Consider the following 18,547-nt stretch of genomic DNA (forward strand, 5'->3'; position numbering starts at 1 on the left):
GCTACGAGCGCCTCTAGCGGCGTCGCGTGAGTGAGTAAGAAAACAGACGACGCGAGGTGTGGAGAAAGTTTCGTAACGAGTGTTAGTGAGTGTACGCAGGGAATGAGTGGTACAGTGGTTTATAAATGTATGTACGTGTGTCAATAATGTGACAGTTTACCCGGCAAATACACAACAACTAAGTGTCACCGTACTTTGATTACGATTGCATTTCGTGACTTAGAATGAGTGTAATTCCAACTAGTGAGAATGTCGTATTTAATGTTGATTCAGTGTATGAAGTCCAAGCGCAATTCCTTGCTTATTCTTTCGGTACTGTTTTGTTTAGTGTTTTTGCCGGTTAGCGTTCAAACAACAGATATTAATACATTTGTAGAAGGTTAGTAAACGCTAACTTTAAGCATGCAACCTGTCTGTAGAATTTTGCGTACATGAGTTGACCGCTTTTAGATGTGACGCTCGAGAAGAGTTAAAGTTTTACAGCATATTGTAATCCGGAGTTTTGAAGAGTGTCATGCGTAAAAGATTAGCCCAAAATTGCAGTTGTAGCTATGCTTTCTGTTTTACATTTACAGATGGTGACACGATCAACCTCTCTCTTCTTAACTACAACATTCTTGCTTCACCTGGAGCGATAGTAGATCAGTTTATAGACATTGCACCGTCCAGTATCATAGCAGTAAATGTCACAAATATTCCGTCTGATGGTGGATTTGTATTATTGCAAACACACGCATATCAGTATGAGATTGTTCTGTCGTACAATAAGGTTCTTACACCCCATACGTATGTGAACGGAAGCAATATTGGCTTGATACGAGAAATAAAAGGACAACCGCCTGCACAGTTCTTTGTTCATAATACAAATCCTGTGAGAAACATTACTGTTATGGTAGCAGCACAGGCGTACAGCGATGAAGGTTGGTATAGTTTTTATTTTTTTCTCTCTTGTCATATTTTTATCTTATCAGACGTTTGTAGACAGCAGGCTAATTAGTTGTGCTAATGAAACAAACCGGGCCATTATTTCTGATTCATTCATTTGTATTATATGTATTCAGACTTGGATGGAAGTAATAACCCACTTACAATTATTACTGTGGAATAAATTATCGCATGCTGTGTGGAGCTAGTTTCCTCTACAGACTATGTAATGTGGCATACAGTGATAACAAATAGTGTAAAATATGCTAAGTCAGTCATTTGTCTCTCAAATAAATCTGTTGAAATTCTTACTCTGATATGTAAAGTACAGCATTTAAAATTTTGTATTCACAGCACCAATACCTGGAGGATGTAATATGGAGTTCAGTGTGGAGATTGCACCGTATCTAAGAATAACAGAGACAGAGGCAGTTATTATTGTGGACAGCCAGCCACCAGGAGTGTCAACCCTGCCTAGCAGTTGTGAATTTTCACCTCCATCTGAAGTATTGATGTACCATATGTATCTACCAGAAATGGATTTTTCAAGAGAGACATACTTCAGAGCACTGAGAGCCATGATGACAGTGCAAGATATAAAGGATCATGGACTGCTGGTTAGTGTACTTTCTACAGTCAAAACCAACATTTTGCTTGATAGAAACAGTAACTTTTGTTAATGCCAATTCAAGAAAGATGTTATATCCATTAGTAAAATAAAACTAAGTCTGTATTTAAATATTAATGAAACAATGTTACAGATTGAGCCAAGTTTAATTGGCTCCTCGTTGAGACGGACTTACAATGCATATCGTGGAACTGGAACAGTATATGGGGCAATTGCTACATCAGGTTTCTCAGGTTCTGCTTATGTTCCTGCTATTACATATGGATGTAGTGGTGAAATAGCAATTGACTCGTGTGAAGTATTACGTAAGTGATATTGACTTATGTGCCAACAGAAATAGTGATGTCATTCTTATATGAATTATTATTAAATTTCTCTTAAATTTTCTTTTCAGATACGGTGTTCTCAAAAGTTCTGTGTGCTACAGCTTTCTTTCTGGGTATCTTCCAATGCTTTTTTGGGCACAGGTTTTTTAGAACAGGATTGTTTCTGGCAGGATTTTTGTCTGGTGGAATTGTGACCTACATAATTTTAACACTCCAAAAGTCACTCAGTACACCAGGTAAATATTAGATTACTGTTACAGCAGGTCAGTATGTTTTAAATGCATTTCAATTCACTTGCAACTTTTATTTTCAGTTTTAGAGACAGTTTCTGTGCTATTGGGCATGCTATTTGGAATAGTGTGGCTGTTGTTGTGGCGTTGCTGTGGAGTACCTTTGATATCAATACTTTTACCTTCCATGACTTTTGGATTTTTAATTGCATCTACCTCAATGTATGCAACACTGGGTAAGATCACAACCTCAGTGTTTGTGAATTATTATGTTGTGGAAAGCATCAGATGATCTTATGAATTGTTATTTACAGCTGACATCCCTGTGTTGAGGAGTGATACAAATTTCTGGGCTGCATTTGTGTGTATAATGTTGCTAGTAGTACTTGTGGTACTTCTCTGCCCGCCACTAATGAGCAAGAGTAACATTATCAGTTGTGCAGTACTAGGTGCATATGCCACTATAATTCCCATTGATTATTACATAGGCTCAAATCTAAAATATGTATTGGTGAACACGATAAGGAGAGCAACAGTTAGTGGCTATAATGCTGCTGTTATTAATCCTCCATTCCAGTTTCGAGGTAAGTACCTACATTTGTCCATTGTGTATGGGAGATCATTAAATATAAACAATTTCTACCGTTTTCTGTTTTATATACTTCAACAGTTACCTAGTATATAATGCATACTGACAGAGAGGATCCATTATCAAGGTGATCCCTTATTATTTCTGATTATTCATGTGCATCAATTTTTTGGGTCGTGTGCAAATTCATATTATCCACTCTTGTGCCATATTTTTTTTTTTTTTAGATTTATTTAGCAATAAATAAAAATGGCTATGCTGATCATTCCTACATTTTTGTGTTTGCATTAAACCAGTTTCAGAAATATTTCTGAAATGTAGGCTTTTAGAATTAGATGCACTTTTAAACCAGAAAGAAGGAGATAGATTATGATATAACATAATAGTGATATAAGAACTGCTTTAATTATAAATGGGGGTTAGGGACAAAACAGACAAGAGACAGCAAATTAATAACTGCCATTTTTTGTCATCTTTTCTGAAATATTTGCCTGATGTGTAATCCTGCATGGAAGTGAAACATCAGCAATCAACAGTTCAAACATGAGAGGGGAATAGGAGCTTTTGAAATGTGGTGCTACAGAAGAATGCTGGATATTATAAGGGTGGATATTGAGTAACTTATGAAGAGATACTGAATTGAATTGGAGGAAAAAGAAATTTATTGCACTATGTGACTAAAAGAAGTTATCGCTTGAGAGGACTTATCTTAAGACATCAAGGAATCATCAATATGGTAATGGAGGGAAGTGTTGGTTAGTGATGATGGGGGGGGGGGGGATAAAAATTGTGTAGTGAGACCAAAGGATGAACACATTAAGCAGGTTCAAAGGGATGTAGGTTGCAGAAGTTATGCAAAGATGAAAAGGCTTGCACAGGCAGATTAACATGAGAGCTGCACCGGACCAGTCTTCAGCCGGAAGGTCACGGTGACAGCAACGATTGAACTAATTATTTATGCTGTTGTTTACTTGTTCCTATTTGTGCAGTGGTTCTGTCTGAAAGCTCAACTTAGTTTTCTTTTATGCTTTCCTCACCTGTTCTGCCTCCTCTACCCCTGAATAGAGGGACCCCAGGTTCAAGAATTCTGTATGTTTTTGTATTTTGCTGCTGTTCAGTTTCCTTTTAAACTTCTAGTGCATCTTATCTTATAGTTTCCTGTCTAGGTTTGTGGCATTAATTTTTTATATTTTTAATTAATGTAACCATACCTCTCATTGAATTCTTCATGAATTAACTGAAATCCATGAAATACTTTAGGGAATGCTATTAGCTTTCATGCGTTATCATACAGAAATTGTCATTAAATTTGCTGCTCTGGTATTTGAATTCTTTGTTTCAGATGTCATTCTTGTTGCGGTGTGGATTTCATTGACAGTGCTTGGCAGTTGTGCACAGATATGGCAACAGAAAGGAAAACCACCATTCCCACCACCACCATACAGATCTCGTTATGGAAGACTAATAGATAGAACACTTTCTAGCCAAACTCCGCTTATGATAGATGCTCGTATCCCATATGGTACTGTCCCAGAAACCCCAGCATCTGCAGAGCAACGCTTCACATTTTTGCCAAAAATGCCTCGCATCTCTCTGCCTATTGGGAAACTGTGATATGGAGAAGACTGATGCTCCACATTTCTAATTATCTTCTTTGTTTCTCTGTGTTGACAGCATTAATACTTATTCTAAGTATGACACAAACTGTTGAAAGGAGCTCGAGTGAAAAATGGCTTCAGTAGTAAAAGTATAGTTTGGGGCCAGTGGTGTTTCTAAGTGTTTCATGGAGCAACATTGCCAATCTGTGAACAATAGAGAAACACTGCCATGACTGGCACTGGCCCTGATCTAGACTTTGGCTGGCTTCTGTTGGTTGCTCTGCACGCGAATGGCAGTGATGATTAGAGCTGTATCACTGTGGTGATGACTGAACCTCAGTGTTTTATTTCGTGGTAGGATTTGCTATGCTTTTAAAGGGTGGTGGGTGATGCTTTGCCCTGTCTGTAACTTACGTTGTGTGTGTTGACAGCTTATGAGAATGTAGCAATACCATTCCATTGGTCTACTGTTTCAGTTCTTATGTAGGACCATTTTGAAAGATGGTGACAATATCTTCCTTCAGCATTAACACTTAGTGCTTAGTCTAGAACAGCACCTTAATCAATGTGTGTGTGTGTGTGTGTGTGTGCGCGCGCGCGTGCACACATTTTTTTTTTTTTTAACATATGTGCTACCAGCTGTCAGACAAGTGGGTGCTATTCTCATGTACAAATTTTTAGCTGTTTAACACGTTTTATTTAAATTATACCAGTCACTGTGTTCAATGTATTATACATTTTATTGATGTTTTTGAATTCAGTTAAATAAAACTTTTTCAACTTTCATGTCTCATACAAATATATTTTTCACCGTGACACCAATTAGTCCGCCCATCCTTAAATATTTGTTTGCTACCTCTCATAAATTGTATGGAGTATGATGCAGTGAAAAGAAAAGAAAAATACACATTGCTATGTAACCTTAAAGTGTTGTTTCATTTTCATGCAATGTTTTATTTGTTATTTTGAAACAGGTCAGGTAATGAATTTGCAAATTTGTCAGTACTTAACCATTCAGACATGGAAAGGGCTTGAAATACCAGTTGTAAAATCTCTGTTCCTTCATCTCCCCACACACATTTGTCTGTGGTCTGTTTAAGAGGAATGTGTGTTTGACAATTGAGCTGTAGTGTTCCACATCATTCTATATTGCAGTGGATCTCTTTTCTCATGAAATTTTTTAAACTCCAAAACATGGCCACCATGTGTCTCAAATGTTAATATAGAACTATGTTAACAGTTCAAGAAGAGGTACAAAAATTATGGGGCTACAAGTATACTGGGAAAAGTGCAGTGGAGATAGTATTACTTTTTGCTTGATGGGTAGTGTACTGTATTGAGAACTGAGAAAACAATGTGGGGACTTTGTGTCTATAATGCTTCTTTATGTTTGATTCTGGAGCTGTGGATCAACCCTTCATCTTCTTTCCATACCTTTTCACCTCTATAGCCCATATGAAGAAACTGTGGTGAGAAAACAAGTGTGACTCAATGAAAGTTGTTTTTATTTAGACTGTATATGCAGTGTCTTAATACAGTCTGCTTTTTCTTATAAATATTTGTGTGTAAGAGGCTGATGAGTGTACGTAACACACTGTTATGTGACAATAGGAATTATTTACTGCATGTGAATTAAAAACCTTCACTTCAAGAGGAATTACAACCAGCTATATTAATAATACAAATTTCTGAGGAAATGGGTAAAGCATTTCACATTCTGGTACAATACGTTTTACTTATTAAAAGTCATTTGAGATTTGTATTCTTTTTTTATTACTTTATCCACATAAGATCTACACACTGACAGATATGCAATGTTTTGCTTACTCCATTTAAATATTATATAATCACAGCAACAAAGTCAATATACATGACATTCATTATTGTTACATTGTTGTCACTGAACATATTTCTTAAAATTTGTTCCTAAATAAAACAGTTTAAAACCTTTCTGGACTTTGACCAAAACTGCATTAGGAACTAGAAAAATGTTTTCTTACATTTAGATAAACATTTACATCTATTGTATGAATTAAATAATTCGAGAACCAGAAAATAAATGCAGCAAGGAGGGTTGAGAATTGAATGTTGTTAATCTAAAAGCTACCAAGTGATGTAAATTTATACTTCCAGTTCTCTGACTTTTCGTAAGGCACACCTTTCAGATTCATGGTGCAGAACCCAAACTGAAATTCATTACAGGTGTACTACTTTATGATTGGTTCTTAAATACAGTAGTCTTGCTTGTATTGTTTTCATCTTAGCCTCCCTGCTACATTAAAACACTGTACAGATAGGTAAGATCTCTGTGTTCACCATATGTTCAGGATATGGTGGGTCAGTGTATTACAAGAAACTACCAGTAAATATTTTTGGTACAGTTTTCCCAACACAGTTGCCATTGAACATTAAGTTTGAAATTTGTGGAAGCTATTACTGCATACAAAACCTTGTGAAGCTAACATTAATCCTCAACAATATTTCAGAATGTAGAATAAACAAAAAGTCCTTTCAGAAACTTTATGTACAAGTGCACTATCTACATTTGTGGTTTGGACCCAAAAGTTTCACAGAGTTTCTGTAGTTTTTCAGAATTGTAATATAATTCATAATGGGTTTAAATCCCGTAGTGAGTTAAATGGTCAATATTGTCCTACATTTCACATTGTAAAAAGAGGTGTTATTGTGATGTGTGTAGGCTAACTGTACCATGTCTGTTGAAACGTGTCAAGATTCTACAGAAATTATTTAGTTAAACATTGAAATAATACTTATCTTTACAATTTATTCAAATTGCCAAGACTGAACATGAGTTTAATGTATGCATTTACCTATTTCACTTTAATCAGATTGTTTTATTATCGTCAAATTTTCTCGATTTATGTTCACTTAAAATTAAGCCTACTTTAATCACACACTGCATCCTAATATATTTGCCGAGCACACAGTTAACACACACTTTTGTGTAAGCATTTGTACAATTACGAAATTAATGACTATACAGTACAACACTGCACGGAAATGAAATTAATACTGTTAAGGATACTCAAACCACTGTTTCAAAATTTTAAAATTTCTGTGTGCAAAACTTTTTGGCACATTTTCTTGCTGGTATTAACCCAACAAATGCTGAAAGAACAGTTGTATGTGGGTTACATTGTATTTACTGTGAGTTCTATCATTCACAAGTACCCTGTGATCCGGTTCAAATTGTTCTTCTGTTGAATATTCTTCACTGCTGAAGACACCAGTTTTGCAATTTATAACAGTTAAGTGTTGCACAGTGGGAAATAATAATGAATACTATTTGTGTAGAAATTGTTTAATTATGTTTAATCTGTCACAGAAGACTGTATGTCTTTTTAATTTTGTGACAGATGTCGCACGGATAGAAGTACAAAAGTTAATTCCCCCCCCCCCCCCCCCTGCACCCACTGACCCTGTCTGCAGACTACAAGGGCACTATTTTGCTCTGTATTACTGTTAAGGAAGTGTAATGGGAAGTTATTGGGTACTGTTTCTTTCGCAGTAATTGTTCTTCTCTCTATACTTTATGGAAAGTAAAAGACTTCTCAACAGTGAGTTAGCTTCTCAAAATAGTGACATTCAGTTCTTTGGCATTAGTTAGTGGTTCTTTAACAATATAACAAAGCAAAATGTTACTGAAAGAAAAGGACAAGAATGTGTCCTTCATGTGTCATATTTAATATGCTGAAATGGGGAAAAAGGTTACTGGGAAAGTTGAAAAATGTGCTAGCTTTGCATGTTCAAGTGATCAGCAATCACATTTTCCTTCCAGTCCGTATGTAGAAGCCCAGTTACAAATCTCTCTGCCGACTGCAAATTTAACGAAGCACTTCAGTGAAAATTACACGCACCAGATGGTGAGGAGGATGTGGAAGTACAACAATCTTTATTGCCCACATTCGTTCTGTAGTAATAGCTTTTTGTAAACCTTGTTGACGTGGTGAGAGAGACCACCTCTGCAGTTTCTTTCATAGACTTTTGTCGAAAAGAGAGGAAGAGTCTCACTTTCAGACGACGAGGCAGCAAGGTATCACGACGCCCACGGGTTGCTTTGGCCTAGCTGGTGATCCGCCGCGTCTAGTGACCAACGTGTTTTATCGTTTATTTTGAGACGCGTTGCGGAGGGAAGCTGTGGTTCGTGGTACCCGATGTGTGCGTGTGGTGTGATCCTGGCGCGCTCAGCGCTGCTGGTGGTGGTGTGCGGAAGCGGCTGCGGCTGCGAGGCTGAGCGCGTCCAGCGAGGAGGCGTCGCGCAGCGCCTGCGACAGCGGGGACTGCGGCGAGCAGCTCTGCGGCGTGTCCTCGCCCGTGCCCGTCGAGGTGGAGGCGGCGACGGCGGCGGTGGCGGGCCCCGGGGGCGGCGGCAGCGGGTCCTCCGGCGGCTGCAGCAGCAGGCGCGCCGGCGGGAACCCGAACAGCTGCGATCACTGGATCCGCGGCCAATAGTTGGACGTGAGGTCCGGCCCCTGGCTGGGGATCTGCACCGGCACCGACACGCCCGCCGAGATAACGCCTGCCGGGAGAATAACAACTCAGTCTCACCTGCTACCACTGCATCTGCTTGCGCATAAGCTGCTCAAAACTAGAAAGAACGAACATAATGCCTTCGTATTGAAGCCAGCATCAGGGGCTTCTGGATTACTGTCCAATGTGTCTTCATTGCAGTGAGAGTTGTAAAACGCCTGTAGACTACCAAAGTAAGAGTAGAGTACGGTAATTTTCCAAGTAGCTTTGGTCAGTTAAGGTCGTACCCGTGTTACGTGTACATTAGGTGTGTTGCATACCATACGGGCTTTACTTTATAACGATCTTTTTTTTGTGTTTCCGAGCAGTGTTTTACTGGGTTCCACTATAAACCGGAAGCGATGAACGGTGTAGAAAATGAGTGAAGCATAAACAGGGTGTTTCACAATTCATATTATACATCTAGATATTGAAGAGGGGACTTAGTAGATCAAGTTTTACGCAGGATTACATGTCTGGGAACCTTAGAGATTACAGAGCATCGAAGTCACAGGCGCCGGCGCCTTTATATATATATGCAGGGTGATTCCGTGATGATGTCACAAACTTTTAAGGATGATGGAGAATAATAAATCTATCTCGTTCAATAGACCCATTTTAGAGCCCATGTTTATTAGACATTACTTCTTGTCTTAGTCCATACCACCACCTCTGAAAGTTGCCTACCCTAAATTCTTAGCAACAGCAGTAACAGTACAAGTAATCCACTGTCAGAAGTATCAGTATTTTTCGCTTGTGACTTTCGACTCGGTCGTTCCACAACCAGAAACCCTGACCTCAATTTAATATACTCGTATTTATCCGTTTCCATCATTCTTCAAAGTTTGTAACATCTTCTTGGAATCACCCTGTATATATATACAGTTACAGGTGCGTATAACTTTGACGCTATCTAGCGTCGTTGGACGAGTTTTCCGGACATGGGTTGTTATATAAAACTTGATCTACTATGTCCCCTCTTAAACCTCTGTAAGTGTGTTACTTGAATCGTGAAACACGCTGTATAAAGGGCTGAGCAACCTACGAAACACTTTTCTTTTGCATAGTTATCATTCTGTGTGCTACTTAAAAGTATTTATAGCGAAATTGAAATTATCAATATTTAATTCAGGCTTTATTCCAAAATCGTTGGTTTCTAACGTGGAACAGAGGGACGTTTTAGTAAAAATAAAGAAAACAATACAGATTTATCATCTAGCGCTAGGAAACGCAATTTCCTGACCAAGAAGGTAAAGTAAAGAAAACCCGCAAAACAAAAATATATCAAACATCGCTTCACTTCATCGAACTTATATAGAACACGGTTCTGTAATTCGTAAACAACTTTCGCATTTATCAGTAGCAACAGAAATCTCTTGCCTTTCATCATGATAATGAATGTTCTGATGACAAAATAACTACACATATTATGTTTGTACATGAAAACTATATTTGCATCAAAAGTAACTGCTATGGTTACATAGAAGTGTAGAAGTTACACAATCAAATAATTCTTATACTTACAAAATGCTATTTATATTTTTTAAGAATATAAAATACCCAATGGACTAACACTAAATGATGTGCCGTTCTAATAAAAAAAAAAAAGAAAGATAGAGAAGTCGTCGGCTCCCAGTTTCGCTGTTACACGTTCATTTATGTATGTTTCCTTACCAATACTATCGGTAATCCTACCATTTAGTACGTCGTTTATGTTATGTATCAAAACTTCCGAACTGTAGTTTTGGTAGAGTGCAACACTTATTGCAGTACTTTCAGTCAACGTTCTTTGTATTACAATGGTGAAACCTTATGCAATATTTGGCTGCACCGAAATATATGTGAAAGGAAGTAATATTTCGTTCCATAGGAAAATTTACTTTAAAAACATAAACTTGCGAACATATTTGTCCGGACAAAGTCAGTGAATTTACAGGCTGAAGCTGCAGCTGTGGAGTGATATCGTTTCCCAGCAGACGCCAATAGTCTACTGTTTGAGAGTTTTGATCTGTGTCTACATATTACGAACTGAATCATATCTCGTAAAAAATACATTGGTCCTCAGATATGAAACTCAATGAATGACGAAGTCTGAGTCGACAAAATGGTAAATTCTATTTCACTATAAATATCTTCTCTGTAATTAACGTTTTCTAACATATTATTATTAGCTTGACAATGTTTCAGTATTTGTACTCGATTAAGCAAAAGACATAAAACATAAACGCCAATTTCGTCTAAGATACTCGTGTGGAAGCAGTGAAGTAAATGCCTCGCAATGCAACAAATGCAGGCACTGAGAAGCTGAAATTCTGTCGCTTGTGAAAATGAAGTGCGCCAAAATACAAAATTTGTTACCGTTTCATCCGGCAAACTGGAAAAACGATAAACATCCCATTAACATCGGGAATTTCGGAGAAATTAGGTTAGCTGTAGCAATACAAGAAGTCGTCCGACTGTTAAAATCAGTGCTTGATTTCAGATGCGAACGAAAGAAACTGTTGGCTCCACTTTACATAGTGCATAATGAAAAACACTTGGCTTGTAGCCCTCCGTGACGTGATTTAGATGTTGGTTTCAAACGTGAACACGGCAGAGATGGAGCGGTCTATGATGTAAGACAGTGGATTTCAACCTTCCTATAACTATTATCCTTCAGTGTCATCAGGTATTGATTGGCTGGTACTCTCTCCCCCCTTTATTAACATGTACATCAGCACCTTACTGAAGTTTGGAATGAAAAATAATTGTCTTTGAACACTTTCACTTTTAAAATGATGAAAAGTAAATGATTATTTGACTTTTGTAGGTGTTTTATTAAACCTCGAACTAATGTGACAACTGTTACTTTTTTTTAATTTTTTTAAGCAACCTTTGCTCGTGGAATGATGAAACAGTTCTCATGGCATCATGAGTGCTACCAACAACTCCTTCACAGAAAATAATGCTTGCTGCTGCTACTACTACTACTAATTATTATTATAATACAGCCTAGGCCATACAGTGGCATAATAGTCATTACGTTGTTACTGTTGTATTGTGTTGCCAATTAGCTCGTTTATCTGTTGTGAAGCGAATACTGAAGCAATATCTGCTCCATTGTGAGAACTATCTACAACTCGAAGAAGCCATTTTGAAGAAATACTTAATCATGTGTTACAGATATGTCTCACTTTTACTTTCATAGATGCATGGTACGAAGTAGAAAGTATTTGTCTAGTGGGTTTGTGATGTGAGGAACATGTTGTTCATTTATTCGTAACACAAACTATAATCTCCACCAGGCTGTGTTACATGTTAATGCTAGTATTTGAAAGAGAATTAATTGTTTGTAACACAGGAAATAAGTAGAAATAGTGATAACAGCAATAGCTTGAAAAAATAATTTAGTTTCGCGACAGAAACACAATGGAACCCTTTTGTTTTTACCGCCCAGAAAATTTTATTTTGTCTCTCATGCGGTAACTACCCTCAGGCTGATAACCACTGATCGAAAGCATATTTCCTGGATAAAGAGGAAATTGCTATACTGAAAAATAAACATCAAAAGTTGCTACATGTGTAAAATATAGTTTGCATTACAACCATAATGACCAGTCATTTATAAATAAGAGGAACATATCTTGGGAGAAAAACCGAATCGAGCATTGGAAAAACAAGTTCTGCAGCCGTAAATGGAATATCGATGCTCTGAACGAATTAAAAAGGAATATTTATCACAAATAAATTTTGGCTAGTATCGAAATAGGCACTTTATCTATATAGCTTAAGCGTAGATTGCGATACGTAGTGGCGAATATATGTACTTATCAGTAGCAAATCATAAAAGTGTTAGACAGGAAGAATATTTATCAGAAACAAATTTTGGCTGTTTACGGAAAATACACTGTAGTAACATAGTTCTAGTGGAGACCGCGATACGTAGTTTGGAACTTTTCACTGGTTAAAAGAAGAACTTAACAATTTGTCCTAAAGAAACAGGATTGAATAATGTAAAAACAGCTCTAGAGCTTAGTGGAGACCACGATACGCAGTACCACCTAAAAATAAAATATGTAATGTGGAGAAATCGAAGCTAATATTGGAAAATATACTTTAGCTCTATAGCTCAAGTGGCGGCTATAATGCAAGGTTACAAATCTATCTATGAATAGTAAATCGAAACACTTATCATACACCGAGCGAGGTGGCGCAGTGGTTAGACAATGGACTCGCATTCGGGAAGACGACGGATCAATCCCGCGTCCGGCCATCCTGATTTAGGTTTTCCGTGATTTCCCTAAATCGCTCCAGGCAAATGCCGGGATGGTTCCTCTGAAAGGGCACGGCCGACTTCCTTCCCCATCCTTCCCTAATCCGATGAGACCGATGACCACGCTGTCTGGTCTCCTTCCCCAAACCAACCAACCAACCACTTATCATACGAGAACTATTGCCGTATCGAATACGGCGAGTAAAATCACGTGCGGAAATCCACGTTATGAAGGCGATGTAAAACATTTTTGAAGTGGTTTACGTACCAACGGAGAGGGATGTCGCATTGTATCATACATAAGGTGCGTATCAAAAGGAACAGATAACTGATTAGGAAATACACAGATAACACAAACGTTGTGAAGCCTATACAAAAAATTATTCCTTTCTTTCTTCTATACAGTGACCCATTTCATATCCAGATGAGTAATATTGAGGTAACGCTTTTCCAGAAAATTATTTATGTAGTCGATAAGCTCTTCTACTTGAACGTCAGCTCTGACAAACCTGACCTCGCCATGAGCCTTCGTACAGCCACGTAACTGCTTTGCCATTTCTTCACTCATGGCTGGCTGTGAAGCAGTCTCCATACACCTGAAGTGGCCAGTCATCAGCCTCTAAAATTTGTTACAATCCAAGCTGAGTATTGTATTCGCTGTTCCTCTTCTGCGGAACTTTTATGTAGTCCACCGTTCACTGCTGCGGAGAATTTTCACTTGGTTTCATCCTTTTCAGTTCTGGTATGTAGATTACCTAGCCAGTCTGACAGTCATTTCGAATTTTTCATTTTAATATTTTTCCTGTAATGTTCAAGTATGTAGTCTGTGCTCTGTATAGGATTGTTACTTCAATAGAGGTTGTTTGTGCCTGAGGAACTTAATTTACCGACAACCTGCCCATTATGCACCCATTGTGGTAAGCCAGTAGGAAGGGCGCGAGAAAATCGAGAGATAACGGCTAATCACTACCGAAGATCGTCGGCTCCAAGCCACAAGCTCACTCTCTCTAGCCCCGGCTTCCGGCTAACAAAGACATTATTCCTTTCCTACATACTTTTCTCGAACTTTCTTCCAAAATAAAAATTAACTTCATTTCACGGCCCACCACAACTGGCTACTGGCCTCACAGATGAACTCACTGCGTCCATCTGTATTCCCTACGTTGCACCTCCTTTGTGTGTTACTTCATAATAAACTTTTTTTCATTTAGACTGCCTACCCAAAAATGTGAAGCACCCAGAAGACATGGTCAGATATCAATATGACTTCAGACACGTACACATCATCGGCGGGTATGTAAATGATGAGAATTGCAATTCTCTGTGACAGGTGTATTAGAGTTGTTCGTGTTTAGCGTTGTTACCAGACCTAGTAGTGTGCATGAGGGGATAGGAGAGCATCAGATGCTGAATGATCACTTTGAAGGACACAGAAATGCCACGTAATCGTGTAAGGCAGCGTTATCAGCACATGGCATAGTCTGTTAGGGGCCTCACTGTGGGAATCCATTTGGCTAGCTGGTCGAATGGTGTAATTTTCAGATTTGTGTGGCGTTCAGATGTGACACTGGCCCGATGTTAGCTCTGAGCATATGGGACTCAACATCTGAGGTCATCAGTTCCCTAGAGCTTAGAACTACTTAAACCTAACTAACCTAACGACACCACACACATCCATGCCCGAGGCAGGATTCGAACCTGCGACCGTAGCAGTGACGCGGTTCCGGACTGAAGCGCCTAGAACCGCACGGCCACCACGGCCGGCCCCGATGTTGAACTGCATGGGAACTTGTTATCAAGGTTCTGGTTGACCGTATCTTAGCCCCACATGGGAGGATAGCCGTATTGTGCACCAAGGATGTTGTAACCTCTTCATATCTGCGCCTGCCATCCGAAAACAAGTGGACTCCTTGTAGCATTATGTGTGATCCCGCACCATTCGAACTGCCTCCCTATAAGCAGGCTGCCATTAACGCCGCAACACAAACGGTGCCATGATCGGAAAGCAGGGACTGCTGATAGCTGGCAATACACTGTGTTCAGCGATGAACCGCAGTTCTGCACTACCCCTGATAACCATCATCCGCGAGTACCGGGAAGAGGAGGACGGGGGATGGAGGGGGGTGGACGTGAGGACAGATCCCAGTGTTCCAGCGTTTTGGAGGGGCACAGCAGCGTTACTCCTGGCATCAAGTGTGGGGAGCCATCGGATATATAGCTCCAGGTCACGGCTGGTAGTGATTGGGTTCAAATGGTTAAAATGGCTCTGAGCACTATGGGACTCAACTTCTGAGGTCATTAGTCCCCTAGAACTTAGAACTAGTTAAACCTAACTAACCTAAGGACATCACACACATCAATGCCCGAGGCAGGATTTGAACCTGCGACCGTAGCGGTCTCGCGGTTCCAGACTGCAGCGCCTAGAACCGCACGGCCACTTCGGCCGGCGGTGATTGGGGGAAATCTGACGTCACAACAGTATGTCATTGGCATACCACACATTCATTTGTTATCTTTCATGCGACAGTATTGCAGTGGCAATTTTCAACAGAACGACATTCGTCCGGACGTGGCACTCGTCTCTATGAACTGGCAGCGTAATGCTGAGATACTCCAGAGGTTAAAAAGATCCCCACATTTGTTCCCAATAGGACTTGCGTGGGACCAGTTTGGACCTCAACTCTGTCACAGTACCATTATCCAGGACATCAAGGACCAGTTACAACAGTAATGGTCAGCTTGGTTCAGTAGAGAGGAGTTTATGACACCTTTCTCAGTCGAATGAGCACATGCATCCAGGCTAGAGGTCGTACGACGTCGTACAGAGAAGTGGAATCTATATCTGCATCTACATCCATACTCCGCAAGCCACCTGACGGTGTGTGGCGGAGGGTACTTTGAGTACATCTATCGGTTCTCCCTTCAATTCCAGTCTCGTATTGTTCGTTGAAACAAGGATTGTCGGTATGCCTCTGTGTGGGCTCTAATCTCTCTGATTTTATTCTCATGGTCTCTTCGCGAGATATACGTAGGAGGGAGCAATATTCTGCTTGTCTCCTCGGTGAAGGTATGTTCTCGAAACTTCAACAAAAGCCCGTACCGAGCTACTGAGCGTCTCTCCTGCAGAGCCTTCCACTGGAGTTTATCTATCATCTCCGTAACGCTTTCGCGATTACTAAATGATCCTGTAACGAAGCGCGCGGCTCTCCGTTGGATCTTCTCTATCTCAACTATCAACCCTGTCTGGTACGGAACCCACACTGGTGAGCAATATTCAAGCACTAGGCGAACAAGTGTACTGCAACCTACATACTTTGTTTTAGGATTGCATTTCCTTAGGATTCTTCCAATGAATTTCAGTCTGGCATCTGCTTAACCGACGATCAATTTTATATGATCATTCCATTTTAAATCACTCCTAATGCGTACTCCCAGATAATTTATGGAATTAACTGCATCCATTTGCTGACCTGCTATATTGTAGCTAAATGATTAAGGATCTTTCTTTCTATGTATTCGCAGCACATTACACTTGTCTACATTGAGATTCAGTTGCCATTCCCTGCACCATGCGTCAATTCGTTGCAGATCCTCCTGCATTTCAATACAATTTTCCATTGTTACAACCTCTCAATATACCACAGCATCATCCGAAAAAAGCCTCACTGAACTTCTGATGTTATCCACAAGGTCATTTATATATATTGTGAATAGCAACGGTCCTACGACACTCCCCTGCGACACACCTGAACTCACTCTTACTTCGGAAGACTTCTCTCCATTGAGAATGACATGCTGCCTTCCGTTATCTAGAAACTCTTCAATCCAATCACACAATTGGTCTGATAGTCCATATGTTCTTACTTTGTTCATTAAACGACTGTGGGGAATTGTATCGAACGCCTTGCGGAAGTCAAGAATCACGGCATCTACCTGTGAACCCGTGTCTATGGCCCTCTGAGTCTCGTGGACGATTAGCGCGAGCTGGGTTTTACACGGTCGTCTTTTTCGAAACCCATGCTGACTCCTACAGAGTAGATTTCTAGTCTCCAGAAAAGTCATTATACTCGAACATAATCTGCTCCCAAGTTCTTTTTGAAGCTGACTAGATTCTGTTATAATCGAAAAAACATCATATATCCTCTCAACTCGTAAGATTTCATTCTGTTTCCTTCTCCTCGTTTGGGCGCTTTACTTTTTTGTCAGGTAGTGTACAAATCCCTTCAGATGGCCACATCCTCATCAACCTACTCAGGTCGCCTCTGACCTTATACGTCGGCCATCCTCGCGTGCTTCCGAAATCTCACCATTCGCCCGCTGAACTGTTGATACGGGAGTGCAGGGAGAGGGAGCGACCCCCACGGACGGACAGGTGCGGCGCTTGCTCAGCTTTGTGGCGGCTGGCTCGCCACCTGCCGGAGACAGCGCGGACGCACCACAAAGGCGGCGCCGTGCTCCTCCTAAGCTTTTCAATTACCGGCGAGCGGGCGGATGTTTTCCCTCGAGTGGCCGCGCCGCGGGCCAAACGAGCTACCGGGGAGCCCATGCGTCTCATTTTAACGACATCGCCGCGATCGTTAGCCGGCGAGCCGAGGCGCGCCGCCTTCGCCGTTAATGACGACGCCGCGATTACGCGAGGAAGAGGTCGCGGGGGCGGGACCTATCAGGAGGCGGCGGCGGCGACAATGCGGCCCAGAAGGCGGGCCATTAGGCCCAGCCGGGCGGCCCCTCCGCACTCCAATCGATGTGCCATTACCTCGTCGAGGGCTAGCCGCCGATCGCCAAATCGCACCACCCCGATGATGATGATGATTATTATTATTACTTGTGTAAGTGGCATCTATGTAGCGGGCGCTACCTGTAGCCATGGATACTCTTACTTCACCAAGTAGTTACGTAACGTAAGCACTCCGATTGCTGAACCTGTGCCTCGAGGTTGGTGCCACCAACGACAAAATACACTCCTGGAAATGGAAAAAAGAACACATTGACACCGGTGTGTCAGACCCACCATACTTGCTCCGGACACTGCGAGAGGACTGTACAAGCAATGATCACACGCACGGCACAGCGGACACACCAGGAACCGCGGTGTTGGCCGTCGAATGGCGCTAGCTGGGCAGCATTTGTGCACCGCCGCCGTCAGTGTCAGCCAGTTTGCCGTGGCATACGGAGCTCCATCGCAGTCTTTAACACTGGTAGCATGCCGCGACAGTGTGGACGTGAACCGTATGTGCAGTTGACGGACTTTGAGCGAGGGCGTATAGTGGGCATGCGGGAGGCCGGGTGGACGTACCGCCGAATTGCTCAACACGTGGGGCGTGAGGTCTCCACAGTACATCGATGTTGTCGCCAGTGGTCGGCGGAAGGTGCACGTGCCCGTCGACCTGGGACCGGACCGCAGCGACGCACGGATGCACGCCAAGACCGTAGGATCCTACGCAGTGCCGTAGGGGACCGCACCGCCACT

General features: G+C 41.0%; 2 protein-coding genes across 4 annotated transcripts in view; one reads left to right on the forward strand and one right to left on the reverse strand.

The window, feature by feature from the left end:
- Nucleotides 1-46: 46 nt before the first annotated feature.
- LOC124709132 (transmembrane 7 superfamily member 3-like) lies at nt 47-5,079 on the forward strand. 3 transcript variants are annotated; one of them, XM_047240794.1, is made up of 8 exons: nt 47-379; nt 576-920; nt 1,279-1,541; nt 1,686-1,857; nt 1,947-2,114; nt 2,192-2,344; nt 2,423-2,692; nt 4,040-5,079. In XM_047240794.1, the coding sequence occupies exons 1-8, from the start codon at nt 250-252 to the stop codon at nt 4,309-4,311; spliced, it is 1,773 nt and encodes a 590-aa protein (XP_047096750.1). In that variant the 5' UTR covers nt 47-249; the 3' UTR covers nt 4,312-5,079. The 3 variants fall into 3 exon arrangements, with proteins under 3 accessions (XP_047096750.1, XP_047096751.1, XP_047096752.1); XM_047240795.1 differs by lacking the exons at nt 47-379; nt 576-920 and adding an exon at nt 1,024-1,150; XM_047240796.1 differs by lacking the exons at nt 47-379; nt 576-920 and adding an exon at nt 1,079-1,194.
- Nucleotides 5,080-8,500: 3,421 nt separating this feature from the next.
- The window catches only part of LOC124805675 (paired box protein Pax-6-like), a 337,185-nt gene continuing 327,138 nt past the window's right edge, over nt 8,501-18,547 (reverse strand). The window contains exon 9 of the mRNA XM_047266245.1: nt 8,501-8,740. Coding sequence (XP_047122201.1) covers nt 8,501-8,740 — 240 coding nt within the window. The remainder of the gene's footprint in view (nt 8,741-18,547) is intronic.

This window comes from Schistocerca piceifrons, chromosome 7 (assembly GCF_021461385.2).
Source record: "Schistocerca piceifrons isolate TAMUIC-IGC-003096 chromosome 7, iqSchPice1.1, whole genome shotgun sequence".
Taxonomy (NCBI): domain Eukaryota; kingdom Metazoa; phylum Arthropoda; class Insecta; order Orthoptera; family Acrididae; genus Schistocerca; species Schistocerca piceifrons.